Source organism: Camelus bactrianus, chromosome 9, assembly GCF_048773025.1.
Source record: "Camelus bactrianus isolate YW-2024 breed Bactrian camel chromosome 9, ASM4877302v1, whole genome shotgun sequence".
In the NCBI taxonomy this organism is placed as follows: Eukaryota; Metazoa; Chordata; class Mammalia; order Artiodactyla; family Camelidae; genus Camelus; species Camelus bactrianus.
Window position 1 is genome coordinate 4,486,989 of NC_133547.1, and position 27,161 is coordinate 4,514,149.

Sequence of the window (27,161 nt, forward strand, 5' to 3'; positions counted from 1 at the left end):
TTAAAAAAAAAAAAAAGGACACAAATTAACTTATTTACAAAACAAAGACAGACTCACAGACAGAAAACAAACATGGTTACCAAGGGGGAAAGATGGTGGGGAGGGATAATTTGTGAGTTCAGGATTTGTAGATACACACTACTATATATAAAATAGATAAACAACAAGGTCCTACTATATAGCACAGGGAGCTATATTCAATATCTTTTAATAACATATAATGGAAAACAGTCTGAAAGAGGGTATATATATATATATATATATATATATATATATATATATATATATATAAATGAATCACTATGCTGTACACCAGAAATTAACACAAGATTATAAATCGACTATAGTTCAATAAAAAAGTAGCCTTTAAAAATTTTTATTTGTTTTGGAGGAAAGGTAACTAGGTTTACTTATTTATTTATTTGATGGAGGTACTGGGGATTGAACCCAGGAGCGAGTGCATGCTAAGCATGCTCTCTACCACTGGAGCTATACCCTCCACCCACTCAAGGACTAATTGTTTTTTCTTGAGGACACGCTTGTAATCAGTTGTATCTGCTCATATTACAGGGTGAGATTTTTCTTGCAGTCTGTGCAGTCTTTAGGTTGTGATGCACACTGCTTTCTGGTTTAATGCTTACTTAATAATAAAATTTAATAATTTTCTAAAATTGAAGTATAGTTGCCTTATAATGTGTTAGTTTCTGGAGTACAGTATAGTGATTTGGTTGTACATATATATATTTCTTTTCATGTTCTTTTTCATTACAGGTTATTACAAGCTATTGAATATATAGTTTCCTGTGCTATACAGTATGTTCTTCTTGTTTACCTATTTTGTATACAGCAGTTTGCATCTGCTAATCCCAAACTCCTAATTTATCCCTCCCCACTCCTTTCCCCTTTGCTAACCATAGGTATGTTTTCTATGTCTGTGAGTCCATTTCCGTTTTGCAAGTTCATTTGTGTCTTTTTTTTAGATTCCACATACAAATGATACTTGTTTTTCTCTGCCTGACTTAGTATAATCTCTAGGCCCATCCATGTTGATGCAAATGGCATTATTTTATTCTTTTTTATGACTAGTATGCCGCAACTTCTGTCAATGGACATTTAGGTTGCTTCCATGTCTTGGCTATAAAATTGCTTTCTCTCTCTGCCACCTTGGTGGAGAGGAGTTCTGGGTTGTCAGAAGACGGTTTTTATTTTTAATTATATTACCCCACACCACCCGCTGGCAAAAACAGCTTTGACTTAAAACCGCTTTCAACTAACGCGGAAACATCTCAACTTATAAGTGGCCCTCGCAACTCTAATCTTTTTCTTAAAATTACTTGAAACATTAAGTTAAAATAGCGAATGAGGAAGCGGCTGGAGCCTTGGGACATCAAAGAGATTCAAAGAACCCAACAACAGAGGACCAAGCGCCGCCCGGCAGAAAAACAGCTCTGAAAAGCCCCGGGCGCGCGGCGGAGCCAGACAAGGCTCCCTCCAGGCCCGGCCCCGCCCCTCCCACATCTCGCTTTCAGTCCAATCCCGGCCGCTGCCGCGCTTCGCCCCGCCCCTTATCAGCCCCGCTCCACCCACCTCTCACTTTCAGTCCAGTTACGGCCGCAGCCCGCGCCCCGCCCCTCGTTGGCTCCGCCTGCTGGGCGACCGCGCAGGCGCGGTTTCCTGCACACCCGGAAGCGGAGAGAGGGGAGCTGTCGGTCTTTCAGGTCCATCCGGAGTCTTTGAGACTCCCCCGGGGCCCCGATCCGCCCCACCTGAGGTTCAGGAATCCTCACGTACGTTAAAAACCCCTTCATCAGCTCGTTCCGCGCCCGGTAAGTCCTGGCAGCAGTGAGAGGTTCTAGGCCTGATTGCATCGTGCGAGTCTGCGGGTCCGCGTCTAGTTCGAGTTAAAATCGCTCTGAAGCGGGTCCCCGCCCTGGCCTTTCTGCCTTCTGCTCAGGTAGACGCTGCTTGCTGCGTCACTTTCCTGCTTAAACCCTTCAGTGACTTGCACAGGCTCCATCCCCTCTCCCTCCCCGCCGTGCCGGGTAAACTCCTCACTTCGGAGGTGGATTCTCGTCCTCCACTTGGTCCTTCCAGGGCAGAGATGGCCTTGCAGACCCGGAGGCCACATTTCGTTGGCCTTGGGGTTGTGCAGATACCACTCCTCACCTGACACCCTCCCCTTCTGCGCGTCCTCTGGGTCAGGCCCCTCCCCTCCCTAGTCGTCCACTTTGCACTCACCGCCTTGGGGGAGATCTCTGACCCATGCGCTGGGGGAGGTGCCCTGTACCCGTCCGGTGACATTCTTTGTTTTCTTCGGCACGAAACGCGTCTCACTGGCTGTGCTTGCCGTGGTGTTTACATTCCCGAAGCCCCACTGGAAAGTGCTCTTTCTTGGGCAAAGGAGATCTTTATCCCATACCTGTGAATGTGCAGAGGCAGTGGGTGGAGGAGGGTCTGAGGAAGAATGAGAAAGACTGAGAGAGGCAAACAATGAAAAAGGGTGAAACAGAGGATAGGGCAGATGGACGTGGGCATACAGTAAGAAAAAAAGAGTGAACCAGGGGAAGAAACCTAGATAAAAAGGCATCTCCAGAAAGACAGAGGGTTGCAAACTGGACAAGAGAGACTGATCAGCGGTAGGAGGGGCAGATACACCAAACTGAGAGAATGTGGAAGGAATAAAAGAGTTAGGGCCATGGAAAACGGAGAGACGTGGTGCTGGGACAGAAAGTGGGGTGAGAGGTGGCAGGGGGAGCAGAGGGTGAAACAGCAGCATCCCTTCAATGCCTTCCACTGCCTTCAGGAAAATCCTCCTTTAAAAAAATGGAAGTATAGTTGACTTACAATGTGTTAGTTTCTGGTGTACAGCATAGTGATTCAGTCATACACATGTATATTATTTTTCATGTTCTCTTTCATCACAGGTTATTACAGGATATTGAGTATAGTCCCCTGTGCTCTACAGTAGGACCTGCTTGTTTATATTTCTAAATCTAGTGGTTTATTCTTGGTCATCATCCTGTCCTATCAAAAACTTGTTGCACTCCCTCTTCTGGAAGCACTTTATTCTTGGCTTTCACATCACACTATTTTTAGGAAGTAAATCTGTCTACCAATCAGCCATTTTAATTTTCTTCTCCCTGTTCACCCCTGGGTTCTTTGGAATTCCCTGGTCTCTGACTGCAGGGAAGTATCCCTGGGCTTAGGCCTTGAACTTCTCTGCACCTTTTCCAAGGCAGGACTTTATTTATTTTTACTTTTTTTAGTGAAGGTACTTGGGACTGAACTCAGAACCTCGTGCATGCTAAGCATGCGCCCTACCACTGAGCTATACCTGACCCTCCCATCTTGTGACTTTCAACACTGTCTCCTTTCCCCTCTCCATGCAGACTTCTCCTCTGAAATCAGAGTCCTGTATCCAGCTGTCTCCTCGACATCTCTGCTGGCACATCTAACTGGCATCTTCACCTTCATGCGTCCAAAAATGACCCCCTGAACTCTCCCGGATGTGTTCTCTTGCAGTCCTCCCACATCTCAGTATAGGGCGACTCTGCACTTCCAGGGGCTTAGGTGAGCATCTCAGAATGTTTTTCGTTTTGTTTAAATGGAGGTACTGGGATTGAACCCAGGACCTTGTGCATGCTAAGCACACACTCTACCACTTAGCTCTACCCTCCCCACCAGCATGTTTTAAAAATACACAAGAGATTACCTGCTAGTGTTTTAACTAAAGACAAAATAAATTTAAAAATAGACGTTTGCTTAAAATGTATAGGGAAACACATGGTTTCTAAAAATCTCCTGGGTATGGGGAAGTGTTTGAAGACCAAGGCCCTTTCTTAGCTGCTTCTTCTAACACCCTTCTGATCTCATCTCCTCCTAGCCCCCTCTGCACTCACTCCACTCCAGCCACACAGGCCTCTTTGCCCTTGCTGGGGCCAGAGATGCCCCTACCTCAGGGCCTTCCCATGGCGACCCTCTGCCTAGAAATCTATGACCCCTCCCTGGCCGACGGCAAAATCCCTTTTCTCTGGTTTGTGTTCTGATATCACCTCCTCCTGGCATCTTCTCCAGCTTGTTTCCTCCCCTTAATAATAACCTTCCACCCCACCCCCACTTCCGGTCCACGTTTCTTTGTGGTTTCCGGTTTCCCTTCCACTGGCTGGACGCACCTGACAGCAAGGCCCTGGGAGGCAAAAGAGCCATCAGGTGGGAGGGGTGCTCAGCCCCAGAGCACAGCAGATCGCTGAGCTACATCTCTTGTGCTCCCCACCCCCGCGCCCCCCACCCCAGACCAGAGTCCCCTTCAGAAGGTCAAGTCGGATGGGGCCTCCCTGATGTTTAAAGTGCCTCCGGTGATTCTGATCTGTATCCAGCGCTAAGCAGCCAAGCTCTGGGTCCTCCACTCACGAGGCTGAGTGATCCCGGGAGAGGTGAGGGGGCCCGGTTCTGAATGGAGTTTGATCAGGGCGGATCTGTGACCAAGGGGAGGTTCAGTCCAGACCAGATCCCCACTGCTGCACCGCATATGCGAGGGCCTCACCAAGAAGGGCGCATGGTCTGAAGGAAAGGGTAGGAAAACTCCCTTGTTGATCCGTGTGTGGAATTTCCTGTCCTGAGACCCTCCTGTGACAGTGGGCAGCAGACTGTTCCACGTGGTGAGGTCTCCCCTGTGTGTGTGGTTGTGGCATGGCACAGGAAGGGGTGTTGATTCTAAGCGTTAAACAACATATTCTTGACACAGGATTGACTTCTCAAGATCGATCTTGTCTGAGGAAGAAACCTGGAAGAGGAGGAACAGGAAAGAGAAGGGGTCAGGAATGGCTCTGTCTCAGGTAAAGTCATGTAACAGTCAATTACAGCTGATTATTTCATCTGTCCTTGAAATGCCCTTCTTTGGATTCACTAATCTTGTCTGACTCTGAAGTATCCTGCCTGACACCTGTACATTCAGTCACCCAGGACCCTCCCTCAGTGCCTGTCCTCCCTACTTAGACTCCACCCCCGGGACCTCGGGACCTGAAACTTGTGAAGCGGCTCCCTGGGCAGGGTCCTGGGCGGGCTTCACCCCCGTGGGTTGGAGACTCGGAGTCAGTGCTGTTGGGCAGCAGGGAGAGTTTAGGGGCCCATCTGTGCACTGCTGACTCCCTGTGGCCCAGGATGGAAGAAGGTACACTTGGAAGTTATGTATTAGTGTGTGGGAATAGTTGCAAAACTCTGGAAATGACGAGTGATAAGAGGAAACCAGCTCTGCCTGACTTTACAGTGCACTCAGAGCTATAAACACGTGGATCATGGTGTTTCTGGTTCCAAAATACGAATGATTCAGAATGGAGTATAAATTCAGATCAGGCATCAGTGACAGAGGATGTTTTATTCGATAATTGGTTTTAAAGTATAGAATCAATCTAAATACCTAAGAGTAAGAGGTTTTAAAAAACCATTCTCAGCACATCCACCCCACGGAGACCACGCTGTTCCTGCAAGGACCATCATGCAGCAGATGTTGTAGGTAAACATGGTCATAATTCAACCAAGACCTGGAGCACAGAACTTCATCTTTGTCATCAGAGAGGCTGTAGCCAAATTCTGGTTCCACCATTATTAATAAATATTATATTTATTTTATTTTAAACATCACATTATGTATTTTGTGGTCAAATTCTGCCCCTCAAACAGCAGCTTAGACACTAAGATGCAAAGCATCCCCTTCCATGCCTCACGTGTCGATGAGGGACCACTGTTGTCAGTTCTGTGGCACGAATCAACTCAAATCTTACAAAATTGCACTTTGCGTCATTATGAGATTTTAGAAAAAATTCTTCAATGAATGTTTACGTAGTATTTTATTATGGAAATTGTTAAAACTTTACACAGCACTTGTCCAGAAGTTTTTTTGTTTTTGTTTTTTGTTAATGGAGGTACTGGGGATTGAACTCAGGACCTCCTGCATGCTAAGCATGTGGTCTGCCACTGGGCTATACCCCCGCCCCCCTAGAAGTTGTTTTCATATTAGTAAACACAGATACAGCTTGCTCTTAGATCCTCATTGGAACATTCTCTTAATGAAGATATGAGGGCCGTTTACAATTTTTTGCTGATACAAAGAATGCCTCGGTGGCTTCCTCTGAGCAGGCTGACTTCCCTGCAGATGTCTGGGGATTTCTCTGGGCATCCTGACATGTGATTACTGGGTCAAGAATAGCGCGTTTCATACTTTGATAGATTTTATCAGATGCCCTCCCCTAAAGCAGCAGAGGTACCCTCCCCAACAACAACGTGAGATTTCCCTTGATGTAAGGAAAACCTGGTACTGTATTCTTTTTGTACTTTGAAAGTTTAGGGGGAAATGACAATACTTTGTTTATATTTCCCTTTCCCAATTGCTTGTAAGTCAGTTTCATTCTTTTCTGGAAATACGGGTTTTCATTTTCATACTTTGCTCAGTTTTCTTTGGCTATGTTTTTAAGAGCTATTTCGTATTTTGTGGTTTCTCTATACATACTCTGGTGTCTTTCTTAGTTTATCACTTATTTCCAGTGATACATAAATTTCTTTCCTTCGTGTCCTCTGTTTTCTGGTCTTGCTTTGGAAGGCCTCCCCAGGCATCATTTCAAAGTATTATGTTCCATACAGTCCTAATGTTTTCTGTTTAAAATTATCTCTTTAATTTGGATTTAACTAAATCTCTTTAATTTGGCTTTTTGTATGTATCTTACAGCTATTTTATTTCATGCAGTTTAGTTTCAGGTATTACACCCATTTGTGCATACACCCCCCTGCACACATATACATGTATATTAATAGGTTCACATGTAGTTTCGCAAGGCCTACCATTTTGTTTTTCTCTTCAAAATTTTCTCTCTCCTCAGACAAATATCGTATGATACCACTTATATGTGTGGAATCTAAAAAATGATACAAATGAATTTATTTACAAAACAGAAATAGACTCAAAGACACAGAAAACAAACTAATGGTTACCAAAGGGGAATGGGGAAAAGTTAGGAGTTTGGGATGAACAGATACATACTACTATATATGAAATAGATGAACAACAAGGACCTACTGTAAAGCACAGGGAACTATACTCGGTATCTTGTAATAACCTGTGAAGGAAAAGAATTGGAAAAAGAATATATCGATATCTAGATATAGATATAACTGAATCACTTTGCTGTACACCAGAAACTAACACAACACTGTAAACCAACTATGCATTAATCAAAAACATTTTTCTCTCTCCTCAACACAATGGAGACTTTTTTTTTGAGATCCTACATTTCTTTTGCCTTTGACTTACTCTGAATTTCCTAATCCCTGAGGTCTTTATGCCCCAACATCTTCCAGTGAAAAAGTAGGTTTGCTGGTCTTGATCATGTCTTTGCTATGTCCCTCAGTAAAATTTGTAAAATTTCCTCTCGTTCAGGCAATGTCTTGTGAGTAGGTGTCACAGTAAAATTGCTAACGGGGATTTGCTTCCCCACTTCTGGTCCCAGCCTTAGGCCTCCTGCGCAGAGGAAAGTGGCGGGAACCTGGCCAGCCCACTTATCTCATCCTTAGCTCTAGTGGAAATGCTTCCAGTGATTATGATGCTTTAATTTCCTATTTGGTATACATTTTTTAAATGGAGGTACTGGGGATTGAACCTGGGACCTCATGCAAGCTAAGCACACACTCTACCACTGAACTACAGCCTCCCCTATCCCCAGCATAATTTTTAATCATCCAGTATTTCTTTAAAGATCTGCTGCTGTAATAAATCTTTTTTTTCTATTTAATCTGTGAAATTAATGTACCGCATTAGTCAATTTCCTCATCTTGAATCTTTTTTTTAAGTTAGTAGAATAAACTCCACTTAGCTTTTGTAAATGGCTAAATATCTGAGCTTAAATATGGATAAACTTGTACTTCTATTTTTGCATTTTTGTGGACTCTGTCATCCTTGAAGATACCACTCAGGCTCTAGCTCATCTAGGTGCTGAGGATCACTTAATGTCCAAATAAACAATCCTGTGCTGAATATTTTTCATTTGGATATTGCTTTTATTGTCCACAAAATGGGAAATCTACAGTAATTTAGTGGACTTGATACCCTCTGCTGGAAAGATACAATAAAATCAGGGACATATGAATTACTCAAAATATCTTGCTTAAACTGATCTGTTACTTCAACTGAACCGATCTTTACGCCTGTTTCCTACTCACCCTTTGTGTGAAGGTAAGAGCTCTCCCCATGGTCCCTTAGTGAAACATGTTTTTCGTTTCAGAGATCATTGACATTCAGGGATGTGGCCATCGAGTTCTCCCAGGAGGAGTGGGAGTGCCTGGACCCTGCTCAGAGGGCCTTGTACAGGGACGTGATGTTGGAGACCTGCAGGAACCTGCTCTCCCTGGGTGAGGAGAACGTCCCTCCCTAAGTCTGGATCTGCCCTAGTGAGTCTTTTGGGAACCTCCGCCCTGCTTAACTGAGGTTGAAGCTGTGTTGACTCTGAAATGAAAAGGTTGATAATACTGCATCTGGAGTTTCACCTTCTCCTTTCTTCAGATGGTCACACACTCCACACTAGACTTGTAGTCACTGCAAAAGATGAGTAAAAACAAAATCTGATGGCAAACCTGTAAAAATATCCAATTCTGGATCCACTTTTATCCCTGTACTTTTGATTCAGTAGTTCTTGGAACACAGCAAGGTATGCTGTAAAAATCTTCCTTAAGCATTCAGGAGACAGTCCGTGAAAGATTTGTGAAATATTTTTCTAGACACATCTGTAATGTCCCCTCTTCTTAGCAGAACAGAGGGCTGGAATTGTATTCTGGAACAGCCACAGCACATTATGTTTCTATCTTACAAGCTTGAAACTCTCTTTCTGGTCTGAATACTACTTCCATTTTGGAGCAAGAGAAAGAGCCCCTGAATGTGAAGAACAAGGCAGAAATAGTGAAAAAACCAGATGGGTGGGACTGTATCAAAGGTGTGAACACAAGTAAGAGCTCAGAAGGGCTGAGAGGAAGCCGCACCATTGATAGTGTTTGGGAAACTCTCTGTAAGTGGGGAAGTTCTAGGAGGAAACAGAAGTTTTGTTTCTTGTGAGCTCAGAGGAAATTTTTCTTCCCTTCCACTTTGCGCTCTCTTCTTCAGACATGTAAAAGTTTATCCTACCAACGTCCAGTGGTGCTCCAGCTCATACAAAGACCAAAGAGGAATCTTGATCATGACCATAACTCTTGGTTATCTGCCCCCATGATCTCTTTGGTACGTTGACCCTGCAGGGCACTGGAAGGGCTGGTTGTAAGGGGTCCTGTTTCTTCTTTGGTCTTGTTCTGTACGCAGATTTCAGTCCACACAGATCCAAGTGGGAGCCTCCCCAGTTCTGGCCACAGGTCTCCAGGTTCCACTCCCATATCAGGTACTTGGGAGACCTTCTCATGAGAAGGGAAAACATCGCCACCTGGGGCCCCAGGAAAGTACACGGGGCTGTCACAAGCTGTCTGCCTCTCTCAGAGATAGCCATTTCTTCAGTTCTGTTGTTGCCACACCACACATCGAGGATTATGTGTACCAGGAGTCGGGTGGGTCTTCTGATGCAGCAGTAAAACTGCTTTTACTCAGCAGGAGTGTACCACGCCACACTATACTGTACTCCAGGTTCTGGTATGTTGCTTTTGTTTCTTTCTTCTCAGAGTGTTTTCAAATTTCCCTTGTGAGATCTTCTTTAACCCATTGGTTGTATCAAGAGTGTTTTAAAGTTTCTGTATATTTGTTTCCAGTTTTCCCTCAGTAAAGCATTTCTGGTTTTATTCTATTGTGGTTGGAGAAAATGTTATATATGATTTCAGTCTTTTTCAAGTGCTTGAGACTAGCTTCATGGTTTAATATACGGTCTATCTTAGAGAATGTTCCATGGGCACCCAGAGAAGAACGTGTGTTTTGCTGTTATTGGGTGGCGTGTTCTATATATGTCTGTCAGAGCTAGTGGGTTTATAGTCTTGCTGAAGTCCTGAGTCCTTACTGAACTTCTGTCTGGCTGTACTCTTCATTATTTATAGGGAAGAATGGAAGCCTCCAAATATTATTTTAAAACTATTTTGATTTCTCCCTAAAATTCTGTCAATGTCTGCTTCATGTATTTTGCAGCTCTCTTGTTTAGGTGCATATATATTCATATTTGTTGTAATTCCTTGATAAGTTATCCTTTTAAAAATATATAATGTCTTGTAAAAATTTTTTACTTTAAGTCTGTTTTGTCTGGTATTAGTATAGCACTCCAAGTCTCTTTTGGTTACTGTCTGCATAGAATCTGTATTAGGTGGCTAAGGTTGCCATAACAAATGACCGTAGTGTGGGTGGCCCAAACATCAGAAATGTACTTTCTTAAGGCTTTGGAAGCTAGAAGTCTGAGATCATGGTGTCAGCAGAGTTGTTTCATCTCAGGTTATTCTCCTAAGCTTGTAGCTGGCTGTCTTTTCCTACCTGTGTCTTCACATGGTCTTCCTTCTCTGTGTGTCAGTGTCCTAATCTCCTCTTCTTATAAGGACACCAGTCACTGGAGTAGGGCCCACTCCAATGACCTCATTCAACCTTAATTACCCCTTTAAAGGCCCTACCTGCAAATACAGTCACATTTTGAGGTGCTGGAGATTAGGACTTAAACATATGAATTTTAGGGAGGACGGAATTCAGCCCATAAGAGACTCACCTGCCACTCTTTCACTTCTAACCTGTAAGCATCTTTCTGCTCAAAGTGAATCTCCTGCACACAGAACACAGGCACACCTTGGAGATTTTGTGGATTCAGTTCTAGGCCACCACAGAAAAGCAAATATCACAATAAAGCAAGGCACAAATTTTTTGGTTTCATAATGCATGTAAAAGTTATGTTTACACTATACTGTAGTCTATTAAGTGTGCAATAGCATTAGGTCTAAAAGAATGCACAGACCTTAATTTTAAAACAGCTTTATTGCTAAAAACTGCTAACCACCATCTGAGCCTTCAGTGAGCTGTAATCTTTTTGCTGGCAGAGGGTCTCGCCTTGATGTTTGATGGCTGCTAACTGATCAGAGTGCTGGTTGCTGAAGGGTGGCGTAGCTATAGCAATTTCTTAAAATAAGTCAACAAAGAGGTTTGCTGCATTGACTGACTCTTCATTTCATGGAAGATTTCTTAGTTGCTTTTTGATAACATTTTACCCATAGTAGAACTTCTTTCAAAATTGGAGTCAATCCTTTCAAACCCTACAGTTGCTTTATCAATGAAGTTTGTATAATATTCTAAATCCTTTGTTGTCATTTCAACAGTCTTTACAGCATCTTTACCAGGAATAGCTTCCGTCTCAAGAAACTACTTTCTTTGTTCATATGAGGAACAACTCCTTAGCTGTTAAAATTTTATCATGAGATTGCAGCAATTCAGTCACATCTTCAGGCTCCACTTCTAATTCTAGTTCTCTTGCTATTTCCACCACATTTGTAGTTACTTCCACTGAAGTCTTGAACCCCTCAAAGTCACCAATGAGGGTTAAAATCAACTTCTCCCAAACTCCTGTACATGTTGATATTTTGACCTCTTCCCATGAATTATGAGTGTTCACAATGGCATCTAGAATGGTGCCAGAAGGTTTTCAATTTAATTTTCCTGGCTCCATCAGAGGAATCACTGCCTATGGTAGTTATAGCTTTACAAAATATATTTCTTAAATAATAAGAATTGAAAGTCAAAATTACCCCTTAATGCTTGGGCTGCAGTGTGCATGTTGTGTCAGCAGGCAGGAAAACAGCATAGATCTTGTACATCCTCCATCCGAGCTCTAGGGTGACCAGGTGCTTTGTCTGTGAGCAGTAACATTTTGAAAAGAATCTTTTTCCCTGAGCAGTAGGTCTCAGCAGTGGGCTTAAAATATTCAGTAAACCATGTTATAAACAGATGCGCTGTCATCCAGGCTTTATTGGTTCATTTACAGACCACAGATAGAGTAGATTTAATATAATTCTTGAGGGCCCAAGGATTTGGAGAATGGTAAATGAGCAGTGGCTTCAACTTAAAGTCACCAGCTTCATTAGCCCCAAACAAGAGAGTCAGCCTCTCCTCCGAAGTTTTGAAGCCAGGCATTGACTTCTCCTCTCTAGCTATGAAAGTCCTAAATGGCATCTTCTTCCAAGAGAAGGCTATTTCATCTACACTGAAAATCTGTTTAGTGCAGACACTTCCATGAATTATCTTAGCTAGGTCCCCTAGATACCTTGCTGCAGCTTCCGCACCAGCACCTGCTGATTCATCTTGCACTTTGATGTTATGGAGAAGTCTTCCTTCCTTAAATCTCAAGAACCAACCTCTGCTAGCTTCAGACTTTCTTCTGCAGCTTCCTCACTTCTCTCAGCCTTCTTAGAAGGGAGTTAGGACCTTGCTCTGGATTAGATTTTGGCTTAAGGGAAGTTATGGCAGGTTTGATTTTCTATCCAGACCATTAAAATTTCCTCCATTTCAGCAATATGTCTGTTTTGTTTTCTTACCATTCATGTGTTCACTGGGGTAGCACTTTTAATTTCCTTCAAGAACTTTTTTCTGTTCACAGCTTGACTAATTGTTTGGTACAAGAGGCCTAGCTTTTGGCCTGTCTCATCTTTCAACATGCCTTCCTCACTAAACAATCATTTCTTGCTTTTGATTTAAATTTAGAGACGTGTGACTCTACCTTTCACCTGAACACATAGCGGCCATTGTAGAGTTATTAATTGACCTAATTTCAATATTGTTATATGTCAGGGAATAGGGAGGCCTGAGGAGAGGGAGAGGTGGGTCAGTGGAGCAATCAGAGCACACACATTTATTGATTAAGCTAGCTGTCTGTATGGGTGCAGTTTGTGATACCCCAAAACAATTCCAATAATAACATCAAAGATCACTGATCACAGATCACCAAAACAAATAGAATAATAATGAAACAATGGAAATACCACAAGAATAGCCAAAATGTGACACAGAGACACAAAGTGAGCAAATGCTGTTGGAAAAATGGTGCAACTATATTTGCTCAACATAGGGTTGCCACAAACCTTCAATTTGTAAAAAAAAAATGCAGTATCTGTTAAGTGCAATAAAAGGAAGTTTGTCTATATAGTTGGATCCTGTTTTTTGAATCCTTGCTGTAAACCTCTACCCTTTAATTGGTGTTTAATCCATTTACATTTAATGTAATGAGTGATAAAGGAGGATCTCTGTCACTAGCTATTTGTTTTCAATGTGTCTTACATAGTTTTTTTCTCCTCAGGTCTTCCATTACTACCTCCTTTTGTGTTAGATAGATTTTTTTCCTAATGTACTATTTTGATTCTTTATTTCCTTTACTATACACTTGACCCTTGAACAATGCAGGTGTGTGGGGTGCTGACTCTCTACACAGTTGAAAATCTGTTTATAATTTATAGTCAGTCTTCTGTATATGTGATTCCTTTTGTGTCTGTGGCATCAGTGGATTCAACCAACTACAGATCATGTAGTACTATGGTATTTACTACTGAAAAAAATTTGCATATAAGTGGACCCAGGCAGTTCAAACCCATGTTGTTCAAGGGTCAACCATATATTTTTTAGTTATTTTGTAGTAGTTGACCCAGAATTACAAATAAAATCTTACTTTATAACAATGTAGTTAAAATTAATAACAATTTAATTTCAATAGTATATAACACCTTTGCTCCTTATATATCCTGCCCCTCCATCCTCTTGTTTATTTATTTGCATGCAGTAATTATGCAGTAGACCTGCATTTGCATAATATCTGTTTCTCCTCAAATATAAGACATCCATTAGTTGTGGTAGTCAAAGAATATACTGTTAGAGATTATGTAAGTTTACATTGTGTGAGCAATTTGGTCATAGTGTGTTTGAAAGTAGGCTTCACTTAAAATAACTTGAAATACACTTAATCTTTTATTAAAGGATTCTATTTCCTTTTCTGTTTGCGAACATTTATAGAACTTGGTTGAGTAGTTTTAATCTCTTCAATTACTTTTAGTGTAATATTTATCTTCCAACTCTAGTTAATATGAATACTATAATTATCTTTCAGATATCTCCATTAGGTTTATGACCAAGGAATTACTACTGAAGAAAGACATTAATAACAGAGAATTACACCAGCTAGTGGTCTTGGGAAGACATGGAAGCCATGGTATTGAAGATTTTGATCTCAGGGAAGTCTGGGGAAATACGTATGAATCTGAGAATAAGTGTGGATATGAAGAAAGAAATTCCAAAGGAGTGCTTATGACAGATAACACGAATCTCACTGGTAGAAAAGATAAACAAGACAGCAAATCCTGGATTAATTTGCCTTTAAAACAAAGGGCTTCTTTAAGAAAAAGTATACATCAATATTGTAGGAATGGGAAGTCACTTATAAAGAATTTGTTAAAAATTAAATATAACAGAGTTTTTTCAGGAAACAAGTATACTAAATTTTTAAAAATAGAATTGGATTAAGCTTTCAGTCATCTCTGGCTGAACTGCAGAAATTTCATACTGAAGGGAAAATTTATGAATGTAATAAGGTTGAAAAGTCTATCAAAACTTATTCCTCAATTTTATCACTTCCAAGATTTCCTCCTAGTGTCAAAACTAACATTCGTAATGAATATGGAAAGATTTCTGTGTATCCTCCATTACTTTCACAGCAACAGAAAACAAACAGAGAAAAGCTGTACAACTGTAATGAATGCGAGAAGACTTTTAGCCATCATTCAGTCCTTAGTCATCAGAGAACCCATTCTGAGCAGAGACCTTATAAGTGTAATGAGTGCAGTAAAGCCTTCAAACAGTTCTCAAACCTCACAAGACATCAGAGAATCCATACCGGAGAGAAACCATATAAATGTAATATATGTGACAAGGTCTTTAACCAAAATTCCCATCTTACAAATCACTGGAGAATTCACACTGGAGAGAAACCACACAAATGTAACGAATGTGGTAAAGGTTTCACCAAACATTTGTATCTTTGGGATCATGAGAGAATTCATACTGGAGAGAAACCATACAAATGTACTGAATGTGGCAAGGTTTTTAGGCAGTGGTCTACCCTCAGGATTCACCGAAGAATTCACACAGGGGAGAAACCTTACAAATGTAATGAATGTGGCAAAGCTTTTAAGCAGTGCTCACACCTGACTAAGCATCAGAATGTACACCCTGGGGAAAAGCCACACAAATGTGTTATATGTGGCAAGGCTTTTATCCACATTTCAAATCTGGTGAAACATCAAAAATTTCATACTGGAGAAAAACCGTACAAATGTAATGACTGTGGTAAGGCTTTCATCCAAAGTTCAGGTCTTACAGAACATCAGAGAATTCACACTGGTGAGAAGCCTTACAAATGCAACGAGTGTGACAAAGCCTTCACTGTGCGTTCAAGCCTAACTAAACATAAAAGAAACCATACAGGAGAGAAACCTTACAAATGCAGTGAGTGTGATAAAGCCTACACACAACTTGTGCACCTTACTAGACACCAGAAAATACATACTGAAAAGAAACGTCATGAATCTAGCCTACGTGATAATGCTTTTATTCAGAGCTCAAGCTTGGGGGATCATCAGAGAATTCATGGTAGAGAGAAGCCCTACAAATGTAACGAATGTGTCAAATCCTTTAACTGGTGTTCGCGCCTCACTCAGCATCAGAGGATCCATACCGGAGAGAAACCATATAAATGTAATGTATGCGGCAAAGCCTTCAGTCAAAACTCAAACCTTACAATTCACCAGAGAATCCATACTGGAGAGAAACCTTACAAATGTAATGAGTGTGGCAAAGCCTTTAAGCAGTACGCAAGCCTCACCAGACATCAGAATATACATCCTGGAGAGAAGCCACACAAATGTAATGTGTGTGGTAAGGCTTTTATCAAACGCTCACACCTTTGGGGTCATGAGAGAACGCATACTGGGGAGAAGCCATACAAATGTACTGAATGTGGCAAGACCTTTAGACAATGGTCTGACTTTAGGATTCACCAAAGACTTCATACTGGAAACTCTTAGAAATCTAATGAATGGTGTAAATCATTTAATTATTTTAAACAACAGACTATACGTTACGTAATTTATACCAGGGAGAACAAAGTCTCTCATTCTAGATTAATCAACCTCAGATGTTAAATCCTTCACAGTAATTAAATGTCAAAATCATTTGAAATCTATGAAGTGATGGGTGTCAGTAGAGCAAGGAGATCTTTGGAAGTGTACCATTTCTTTAAAAAAAGTGCTTTTATTATATGAAATTTCTTAAAGAGGCTGTGTTACTAATGATGTCTTTCACCCTGAAGTTTAAATTTTGTTGATGCTACAGCCTTCATCACATGCTTTTCATGCATTACCATGATGGGCTCTGGGAAGGGATCAGTGAGATAAAAGGGCTTTTATTAGATGAGGATCATTCATATTCATGTTTCCTGAAGGAACAAGGACACTGAATTTTCACAGGCAATACTGTGTTTCGAATGAGAGCATAAGGATGGGAGGAGAATATATATAAAACGATGTAAATCATGGTAATTTCAGATCCTCTTCTATAGATTTGTTGGTGCAGCAGGGGAATCACTGGATTATCAGAAACCACTGTGCTCCCAGCTGAGTATGAAACGGAGCAGGCCTCAAGAGGCCGGGATTTTCCTGAGTAGGATGATAGGTTAGTAGGGACAGCTTATGTGGTAGGAATAATGGAGAAGTGGTCATTTTCCCTTTTACAGAAAACAGCCATTGTGTATCAAAAATGGGTGAAGGGTAAGTCTTACTCTTAGAAGCTAAAGGGAGCAGTTATCAGAGAGCAGAACTTAATCAAAACAGCCAGAAAGCAGTGTACATCCATCACTTTGATACACTTTACTCACAATGTGTCATCGTTGTCATGTTTTAATTAATAAAATTTAACCATTCAGAAACTCTTAAGTGAGTTGTGTCTATCTTATCAAGCCCATCCCACCTCACTGGGGTACTTCACAGCGAATACTCACAGGCCCTCTTTAGGCAGTCAAGGCTGGAAGGCGCCTGCAGCAGTTTCTTTGCATAATGGAATCAAACATACATGTTTATGGACACATAGCCATCACTTGCTTGAGTTATACTTTCTGCACTCTGTCCCTTGCTACGTGGCTGTGACTAAAACACCGCAGCAGGGCAACTTTGGACTGTGCCCTCTTAACGCTGGAAGTGCTACTTATAAATGTGCACCTGAAGATCCTACTTCAACACGCCCCTTTTCCTTTGTGCCTAAGACCCGTGGCTCCACTGGCCTTGATTTACATGAGGTAAAAAACAAAAACATATTAAACATATGGAAAGTGTTAGGAAGTATGAAATTTTAGAAATAAAGATGTGAACAGTTTTTTCTTCTTGGAGGCCTTATGGGAGTAATTTGAAAAAAATCACTGATCATAAGTTTCCCCTTAAGAATGAACAGACTCACTTCAGGAGGAAAGGTTGGTTTTATTTTGTTTTATTTGTAGGCCAACTAGGAACTTAACTTTGTGTGTGTGTGTGGAGGGGGGAGGTAATTAGGTTTACTTTAAAAAAAAAATTTTAATGGAAGTACTGGGGATGGAACCCAGGATCTCATGCATCCTAGGCATGCACTCTACCACTTAACTATACCCTCCCATGGAACTTAACACTGATTCCCTTAAAAATAGTTAATTTGCACTTTTGGACACCCCACAGACATAAGATGGACCCTCCAAAAGTTAATAAACAGAACCCTCATGTAAAATGGAGTCAGAAGGCCAGAAGGGGGAGCGCTCATGTCCTACTACCTGACATCAACTGCAAAACCAATAGAAAGAGGGGTTCTTTACCTCCAACAGGAGGAAGGTCTACTGTCCTGCCCAGCAGGAGGAGGGAATCACTCATCGTTGCCCAGCGACAGCCCAGCCAATGAGCGACTGTCCCAGCTCAGCCAAGGGAAAGCCTCTTTCCATCTGAACTGGTTTCTCCAGTGCACTTTTTGTTGATAACAGCCCTTCACAAGTTACTTTTCTCTTCTATAAAAAAGTTCCTCTCCTTTGTCTCTCCAGATTTGCCTGTGCTCTGCCATGGATTGCATGTCCCAAATTGCACTTCTTAGCTGTTTCTGAATAACCTACTTTGTAACATACCCAGCTGTTTTACTGTTTTAGCTCAACAACCACTACCCCAAATCTGCTTTAGATATCAAGACTGATAATGCTAGACATCGAAGGAGGATAAGAATGTTTAATGCATAATGAGATTTGGGGGTACAGCAGGGCAGGCTCCCCAAGTTGGCACACAACGGCCTGAGAGAGTAAGGAGAGGAGACTTGTTCTAGTTTATTTGCAGTTTAGGAGGTGGGCCCTGCAGGTGGTTTGATCTTTTCTGTAGGCACCAAAGGAGCACTTTGGTTTATAAGCTTGCCCACTTGTAGAGTAGAGGGAGGGTCCAACAACTATGTGCAGGTTTTTCTGGTATGTCAGTGGCACCTCAATAAGCTGTACCAGCAATGGGGAGAGGGTGAGAGAGGGCTGAGGCTTGAAAGCTGTCCGTGGTCAGTCTCTCTCCACCGTAAGGGATCTGTGGAGGGTCAGCAGTCTGCAGCCCGGGAGAGGACTTTCACCAGAACCAGATCATGCTGATACACTGATCTTAAACTTTCAGCCTCCAGAACTGAGATTGGTCAAGATGGCAGAGTACAAGGAGCTTGAGCTCACCCCCTCTCGTGAGCACATCAAAATCACAACTGTTTGCAGAACAACCATGATGAAAAAGCCTAGAATCTGCCAAAAAAGATCTCCCACTAAAGACATAAAGGAACTACAATGAGATGGGTAAGAGGGGCGGTCTTGCAGTACAGTCAAGTCCCAGAGCATCCGGCTTCTGAAGGCCAGTGGTGCTTACAGGAGTCCCAGAGGGCTGGGGGAAACAGAAGCTTCACTCTTTAAAAAAAATTTTTATATGGAGGTCCTGGGGATTGAACCCAGGATATCGCACACGCTAAGCACACTCTCTACCTCTGAGCTGTACCCTCCCCCAGAGACTTTACTCCTGAATAGCACACACAAAACCTCACATACCCCAGGGCCCAGGTCAGAAGCAGTAATTCAATAGGGGCCTGGGTCAGCCCTATCTGCTGATCTTGGAGAGTTTCCTGGAGAGGCAGGAAGCAACTGCAGCTCACTCTAGGGACCAGACACGGGTGGCAGAAATGATCGGAAGCGTCTTCTACCATGTGGACGCTGGTGCTGGCAAGAGCCACTGTGGAATCCTCCCTCCCTCCCTCCCCAGCCCCAAGACCCAGCCCTGCCCTGGCCCAGCAGCCTGTGGGCACCAGCGCTGGGACACCTCAGGCCAAGCAACTAACTGGGCAGGAACACAGCTCCAGTCATCAGCAGACAGCTGCCTCAAGACCCCTGGGCCTACAGCCACCTGTGGATCTGGCCCTGCCCCCAAGAGGGCCCAGGACCCAGCTCTACCCACCAGTGGGCAGGCACCACCCGAATGCCCTGGGCCCTGGCCCTGCTCTCCGGGAAGTCTGCTTTAACCTGTGGGCCAGCCTCAGTCACCAGGGGGCAGACACCAGATGCAAGAAAACCACAATCCCAGAACCTAAGGACGCAGCCTTCTCATCAGGAGGCCAGAGCTCGCCTTGGGAAGAGCTGGGCCCCAGCCCTGCCCACTAGCGTGTTAATACAGGCTTGAGGACACTCCAGATCCTGTACCCAGCTGTGTCAGGAACTGGGCTCTGTCTCCCCAGAAGTGATCTGACACCAACTCTGGGACTCCTGGGCCCTGCAACCAGACTCTAGGAACCAGATCTGCCCACTAGTAGGCCAGAACTTACCTCAGGACCTGGTTTCACCCACCAGTGGGCAGGAAACAGCCCTGGAGTCTTCTGAACCCTGAATCCACCTACTACTGAGTAAGCACTAGCCCCGGGCTCCCCTGAGATTCTACAGTAAGTTGCCTTGTGACCTGGCTTCACCAACCAGGGGCTGGAAGCATTTGCACAAGGCAGGACCTGGCAACAAACTGACTAGGGGTCAACCAAGCCTACCAGGTCACTCACAGAGCTTGCCTCAACAGAAAGACCCATGCAGCCCTCACAGGGGGAACTCCTAGAGCATATAGCCTCAGGTGACAAAAGGGGAGTGTCTCACTGGGATGCACAGGACATCTCCTACAGAAGGCCACTTCTCCAAGGCTGAGAAGTGTAATTAACCTACCAGGTACATAAAAATACAAAGAGCAACTTAGGCAGGATGAGGTGATAGAGGGACACGTTCCAGATGAAGGGACAAGACAAAACCCCAGAAGAACTAAGTGAAGTGGAGGTAGGCTATTTACCTGACAAAGAGTTCAGGGTAGTGACTGTAAAGGTGATCAAAGAACTGGGGAGAAGAATGGATGTACAGAGCGAGAAGTTAAAAGTTTTAAACAAAGAGTTAGAAAATATAAAGAACAACTAAACAGAGATGAGGAATACAAATGAAAAATGAAAAATACACTAGAAGGAATGAACAGCAGACTAACTGATACAGAGGAATGGATCAGCGAGCTGGAAGACAGAGGAGTGACAATCACTGATGCTGAACAGAAAACAGAAAAGAGAATGAAAAGAAACGAGGACACTTCAAGCAACTGCTGGGACAATATTGAGCACACTGATACTCACATTATAGGGGTCCCAGAAGGAGAATAGAGAGAGAAAGAAGCTGAGAACACATTTGAAGAGATAACAGCTGAAAAATTCCCTCACCTGGAAAAGGAAACAGACATCCAAATCCTGGAAGTACAGAGAGTCCCACGCAGGATTAACCCAAAGAGGAACACACTAAGGCATATAGTAATCAAAATGGCAAACATGAAACATAAAGAGAGATTGTTAAAAACATTAAGGAAAAAGCAAGAAATAACACAAAGGAACTCCCATAAGGCTACCAGCTGATCAATCAGTGAGCTCATCAATGAATTCGGTAAAGTTGTAGGATACAAAATTAATATACAGAAGTCAGTTGCATTTCTACACACTAACAATGAAATAGCAGAAAAAGAAATTAAGGAAACAATCCCATTTACCATCACATCAAAAAGAATAAAATACCTAGAAATAAACCTACCTAAGGAGGCAAAGCACCTACACTCTGAAAACTATAAGAACACTGGTGAAAGAAATTGAAGATGACACAAACAGATGGAAAGATATATCGTGTTCTTGGATCAGAAGAGTCAATATTGTTAAAATGGCCATACTACTAAAGGCAATATGCAGATTCAATGCAATCCCTATCAAATTACCAATGACATTTTCCACAAAACTGGAACAAAAAATGTTAAAATTGTATGGAAACACAAAGGACCCCCAATAGCCAAAACAATCTTGAGAAAGAACAACAGAGCTGGGGGAATCACGTTCTCTGATTGCAGACTATAATACAAGCTACAGTATGGCACTGGCACAAAAACAGACACACAGATCAATGGAACAGGATAGAAAGTCCAGAAATAAACCCACACACATATGGTCAATTAATCTATGACAAAGGAGGCAAGAATATACAATGGAGAAAAGACAGTCTCTTCAGTAAGTGGTGTTGGGAAAACTGGACAGTTAACCTGTAAAAGACTGAAATTAGAACATTCTCTAACACCATATACAAAAATAAACTCAAATGGATTAAAGACCTAAACGTAAGACCTGAAACCATTAAAATCCTAGGAGAGAACATAGGCAGAATACTCTTTGACATAAATTGTAGCAGTATTTTTTTTAGATCTGTCTCCTAAAGCAAAGGAAATAAAACCAAAATAAACAAATGGGACCTAATTAAACTAAAAAGCTTTTGCACAGCAAAGGAGACTATCAAAAAACCAAAAAGACAACCTACTGAATGGGAGAAAGTATTTGTAAATGATATGACTGATCAGGAGTTAATATCCAAAATATATAAATAGCTCATAAAACTCAACATCAAAAAATGAAACAGCCTGATTAAAAAAATGGGCAGAAGACATGAATAGACACTTTTTTCTAAAGAGGACCTGCAGATGGCCAACAGGCACATGAAAAAATTCTCAACATCATTAATCATCAGAGAAATGCAAATGAAAGCCACAGTGAGATATCCCTTCACACCTGTCAGAATGGCTGTCATAACAAATGTTGGTGAGGGCGTGGAAATAAGGGAACTCTTGTACACTGCTGTTGGAATGCAAACTGGTGCGGCCTCTGTGAAAAACAGTTACAGGGGTTTCTTAAAAAACTAAAAATAAAACTACCATATGACTCAGCAATTCCCTCCTGGAGATATATGTGTGTGTGTGTGTGTGTGTGTGTGTGTGTGTGTGTGTGTGTATACACAAAAACACTAATTCAAAAATATACATGCACCGCAATGTTCAACACAGCATTGTTTACCATTGCCAAGATATGGAAGCAATCTAAGTGTCCATCAACAGATGGATGGATAAAAATAGTATTATTTATACATATATATATATATATAGGAATACTACTCATCCATAAAAATAATGAAATTTTGTCATTTGCAACAACATGAATGGACCTGGAGTGTATTATGCTACATGATTAGACAGAAGAAGACAAATACTGCATGGTAGCACATATATGCGGAATCTAAAAATTGAAAGAAACAAGTTAATATAACAAAAAAGAAACAGACTCACAGATAGAGAAAACAGACTAGTAGTTTCAGTGGGGAGCAGGGGAGGGACGAGATAAGGGTAGGGAATTAACGGGTACAGACCAGTCTGTGTAAAATAAGCCACAAGGACATATTGCACAACATGGTGAATATAGCCAATATTTTATAATAACTATAAGTGGAGTATAACCTTTAAAAATTATGAATCACTATGTTGTGCACCTGTAACTTATATAATAGTGTACCTCAATGGTACTTCAGTAAAAAAAACTTTTAAGAAAAGCTGTCCATGGTCAAGTATCAAAAACTGGAATAAGACCCTTATACAACACACAATATTTATTATTAAATGCCCTGATTCCTTGGTTAGGAAAGACCAGTTTTTCTCATATTAATGACTTCTTGCCTATACTTTCCTGCTGCATACCTAGGACACTTTACCCAATATAACAGTCAAAGGTACTTCTGAAATACTGTTTAGATAAATTGCCTAAGATCTTCCCCCCTTTTTTTTTTTGATGGGGGGAGGTAGTTAGGTTTTTACTTATTTATTTTAATGGAAGCACTGGGGATTGAACCCAGGACCTCGTGCTTGTTAAGCACACACTCCACTCCTGAGCTTCACCCTCCCTCCTCACCCTAAGATATTTTTACACTCGTTTCATGACAATGTGTTTATCAGACAACAGATATAATTCAAGAATATTACTAGACGGGCAGTTTTTCAAAGACTATAAAAATCTCAATTTGTGATTATAGTATTAAGCATTACATGACTCTTTTTAACTCTAGTAAAATTTTTTTTCTTTTTTTAAGAAAACTTTCCTTACCATGAGACTTTTCTTCCACATCTTTTAACCCACTTTATAGACTTAATGTAAACTTTCCCCTGCTAGTACACTGATAAATTTTAAAGATACATGAATTAAAGATTGTTTTATGAGGTGTGTAACATGAAAACGTAACCCAGGACAGTAACAGGTACAGAGTAAATGCTCCAAAGGTATGAAGAAGGAGAGTCCTTTTATATATTTAGTTCAGTGAAGGGAGTAGGGCAATACAAAATGGTGAATCCACTAATATATAAAATAGATAAACAACAGGTTTATACTGTATAGCATAGGGAACTATATTCAATATCTTGTAGTAACCTATAATGAAATAGAGTATGAAAAAGAGTATGTGGATGTTCATGTATGACTGACACATGATGCTGTGCACCAGAAAGTGACACAACACGGTAAACTGACTACACTTCAATGAAAAAAATGGTGGCTCTAGCAAGGTGGAGTGAGGAGACCTTCTGATACCCCACAAATCTAACACGGGGACTTAGGGAGCACAATGCCTATTTTACATTAAAATCATCTCCAATTCTTCTCCTTTTATTATCATCATTGCCACAATAATCGTTAGCTCTGGCATCCATTCTTTTTAAAATTAAAATATAGTTGATGACATTATATTAGTTTCATGTGTACAGCAGAGTGATTCAATACTTTTGCTGATTAAACTCTATTTTAGGTTATTACAAGATAATGGCTACATTTCCCTATGCTACACACTATATTCTTGTCACTTATCTATTTTATACATAGTAGTTTGTATCTTTTAATTGTATACCCCTATTTTGTCCCCTCTTCCTTCTGCCCTTTGGTAATCAGAAGTTTGTTTTCTATATCTGTGAGCCTCTTTCTGTTTTGCATATACATTCATTTACAATGTTTTTTAGATTTCACATATAAGTGATATCACACAGTTTTTGTCTTTCTCTGACTTATCTCACTCAGCATAATATTCTCTAGGTTTACTCATGTTGCTGCAAATTGCAGAATTCATTCTTTTTTATGGCTAATATTCCATTGTTTATATATACCACATCTTTTTTGGGGAGGATTTATGTATGTATGTATTTATTTATAACACCTTTATTGTGGTATAACTCCAGTAGAGTAAACTACGCATATTTCAGATGTACAATTTGATGAATTTTTTAGCTTAAGATAACAATTAGTATTTATTTATTTTTAATTTAAAAATAGCTGTTAAACTGGATGAATTTTGATAGACGTATACACCTATGAAACCACCACCACAATCAAGAGAGCTAACATTTCCATATGCCACATCTTTTTAGGGGGGGTAATTAGATTTATTTATTTGTTTATTTATTTATTTAATGGAGGTACTGGGGACTGAACCCAGGATCTCATGCATGCAAAGCATGTGTTCTATCATTGAGCTATACCCACCCACATCCCCTGCTTTTTAAGTTTATTTTATTTTTTATTGATGTATAGTTGATTTACAATGTTGTGTTAGTTTCTGGTGCACAGCATAGTATTCAGTTACACATAAATATATATTCCTTTCATATACTTTTTCATTATAGGTTATTACAAGATGTTGAATATAGTTCCCTGTGCTAAACAGTAGGAACTTGTGGTTAATCTATTTTATATATAGTACTTAGTTTCTGCAAATCCTGAACTCCCAATTTATCCCTCAACCACACCCCCACCCTTTCCCCCCTGGTAACCGTTAAGTTTGTTTTCTATGTTTTTGAGTCTGTTTCTGTCTTGTAAATAAGTTCATTTGTGTCATCTTAAAAGATTCCACATGTAAGTGATATCATATGTTATTTTTCATTCTCTACCTGGCTTACTTCACTTAGTATGATAATCTCTAGGTCAATCCATGTTGCTACAAATGGCATTATTTCATTCTTTTTTATGGCAGAGTAGTATTCCATTGTAGATATATACCACATCTTCTTAATCCAGTCATCTGCCATGCTTCAAGCAGATTTGATTAGAACTGTCATCAGGAGTCAAGGCATCAGAACTGGGCAATGCTGTTTATTCACCTTCACTGACCCCACGTAGGTACCATATTCAACCAATGATGAAATGCCAACACTATTAGCTTCTACCATAGAAAGCCACGTGGCTTCTCTATAGATTCTATATTGAGTTTTTGAGTGTGATGAGTAAATAAACTTCTGAACGTTTAGCAAAAACATACAATTTACACTTTTCTGAAATGATTAGAGGATTTTTGAGTTTTTTCTCCACAGAAAGCTGAGCCTGGATACATTGAGGCACGACTCATGAGCAGAAAGGGGCTGACAGATGGAAAACACATAGAACTTAGGGCAGCAGTATTCACCAACCACCAACTGGGATCATGCAAAAAAGCTAGAGGAATGTGGCAGATGGAGGAAAGAGTGTGAAAACATATGAAGGTGCTGGCCAGGACGAGGATGCTGTGGGTTGCTTTGGCCTTAGCCGAGGATCTGGGAGTCCTGTTAGTCCTGTGAAGGTACTGGACTCTCTGGCTGTGCCTGTACAGGGTGAAAACCATGGAGCCACTGGCCCAGACGATGAGCACAGAAAATGAAACTTCAGGGAACACTATCCATGCTGCATATAATGAGCCTATGATTTTCTCATCACCTATGGTAACACAGTACCCCATGTATGTTTTCTTTGTGATGTTTGTGCTGTTCCATTTGCCAGAACTATACATAGGAAAAATCAAATTTACAAATGTGAACTGGATCCAGCAGAGGGAAATGAAGAAGCCAATGTACTTTGGGGCTTTGACTTTAAGATCCTTCCAACAGGAGTTCACGGGGCTGACTGTAATGGTCTGGAAGACACACAAGAGGCAAGTGCTCCCCATGGACATACCCTTGCCCATTCTCTGAAGATACAAAAGAAGTTTGCATGCAAAGTCATTGAAAAATTGTTTCAAGCCCAAAGCTGTCATTACCTGGGGGACTCCATTAGAGAGAATGACCAAGGAGTTGGCTATAGTCAGGTGCTTACAAATCAAACCTGTGGCCCTCAACCTGTACTGAGTGTGGTAAAGAAAGGAGAAATTGCCCCAAATTCCAACCATAGTCTGCAAAAAGAAGGTTATTCCTATTGCCAATTCTCTGGAGGTTATTCCATCATTCAAGACGTTTTTCTTTAAATTATAGCAACAATGATTCCTCTGAGCAAAATGGTTCATTTAAATTTTTGACACCAAGAGTAAGTTTCCTTGTGTGCTTTTGTTTGATTGCCAAGGCTTCACGAGACAGGAAGAGATGAAGAGATAATCGATATATTATGGAAGAGTCAGCAGGAAGAACGAAAGTGGTCGTAACCTGGGAGAAGCAATGAGTGACGGTAAACTGAAAGAAAGCATAAAACAACATTTTAAGAATAGGCTGAGGGGGTGAGGGTAGAGTGGTAGTGTGTGCTCAGCATGCATGAGGTCCTGGGCTCAACCCTTAGTACCTCCACTAAAAATAATAATAAATAAATAAACCTAATTACCTCCCCTACACACACACACACACACACACACACACACACACACACACACACACACACACACAGAATAAACTGAAACTTGCTCTCCTTATTGGAGGAAAAAAGTCTCAGTCACTGTCCATATCATAAAATAAATCAATCCTTAATTCCATTTCTAAGTTTTAAA

At 41.2% G+C, this 27,161-nt stretch overlaps 3 protein-coding genes across 4 annotated transcripts in view; 1 reads left to right on the forward strand and 2 right to left on the reverse strand.

Moving 5' to 3' along the window:
• Positions 1 to 27,161, reverse strand: part of LOC105067186 (uncharacterized) — a 123,784-nt gene that overhangs the window by 14,860 nt on the left and 81,763 nt on the right. The window contains exons 1-4 of one of the 2 annotated variants that reach the window (XM_074371011.1): positions 7,070 to 7,109; positions 6,835 to 6,908; positions 4,544 to 4,783; positions 2,239 to 2,813 (exon numbers count right to left, since the gene is read on the reverse strand). The gene's annotated coding sequence lies outside the window, so the exon portion shown is untranslated. Of the gene's footprint in view, positions 1 to 2,238; positions 2,814 to 4,543; positions 4,784 to 6,834; positions 6,909 to 7,069; positions 7,110 to 27,161 lie in introns of those variants that run through there. The other variant, XR_012509340.1, reaches the window with a different exon arrangement.
• Positions 1,356 to 16,950, forward strand: LOC105067193 (uncharacterized). The gene is given in 7 exon segments (XM_074371005.1): positions 1,356 to 1,826; positions 3,390 to 3,570; positions 4,294 to 4,433; positions 4,745 to 4,835; positions 8,271 to 8,397; positions 14,073 to 14,459; positions 14,462 to 16,950. Coding segments are annotated over 4 exon segments (2,112 nt in total). The 5' UTR covers positions 1,356 to 1,826; positions 3,390 to 3,570; positions 4,294 to 4,433; positions 4,745 to 4,820; the 3' UTR covers positions 16,045 to 16,950.
• LOC141578741 (vomeronasal type-1 receptor 4-like) lies at positions 24,591 to 26,934 on the reverse strand. The gene has a single exon (XM_074371205.1). The coding sequence runs from the start codon at positions 26,688 to 26,690 to the stop codon at positions 25,701 to 25,703; it is 990 nt and encodes a 329-aa protein (XP_074227306.1). The 5' UTR covers positions 26,691 to 26,934; the 3' UTR covers positions 24,591 to 25,700.

Excerpts from the sequence above, each read along its gene's own strand:
- LOC141578741 (XM_074371205.1), bottom strand. The coding sequence starts at position 26,690 with ATGAACCATTTTGCTCAGAGGAATCATTGTTGCTATAATTTAAAGAAA.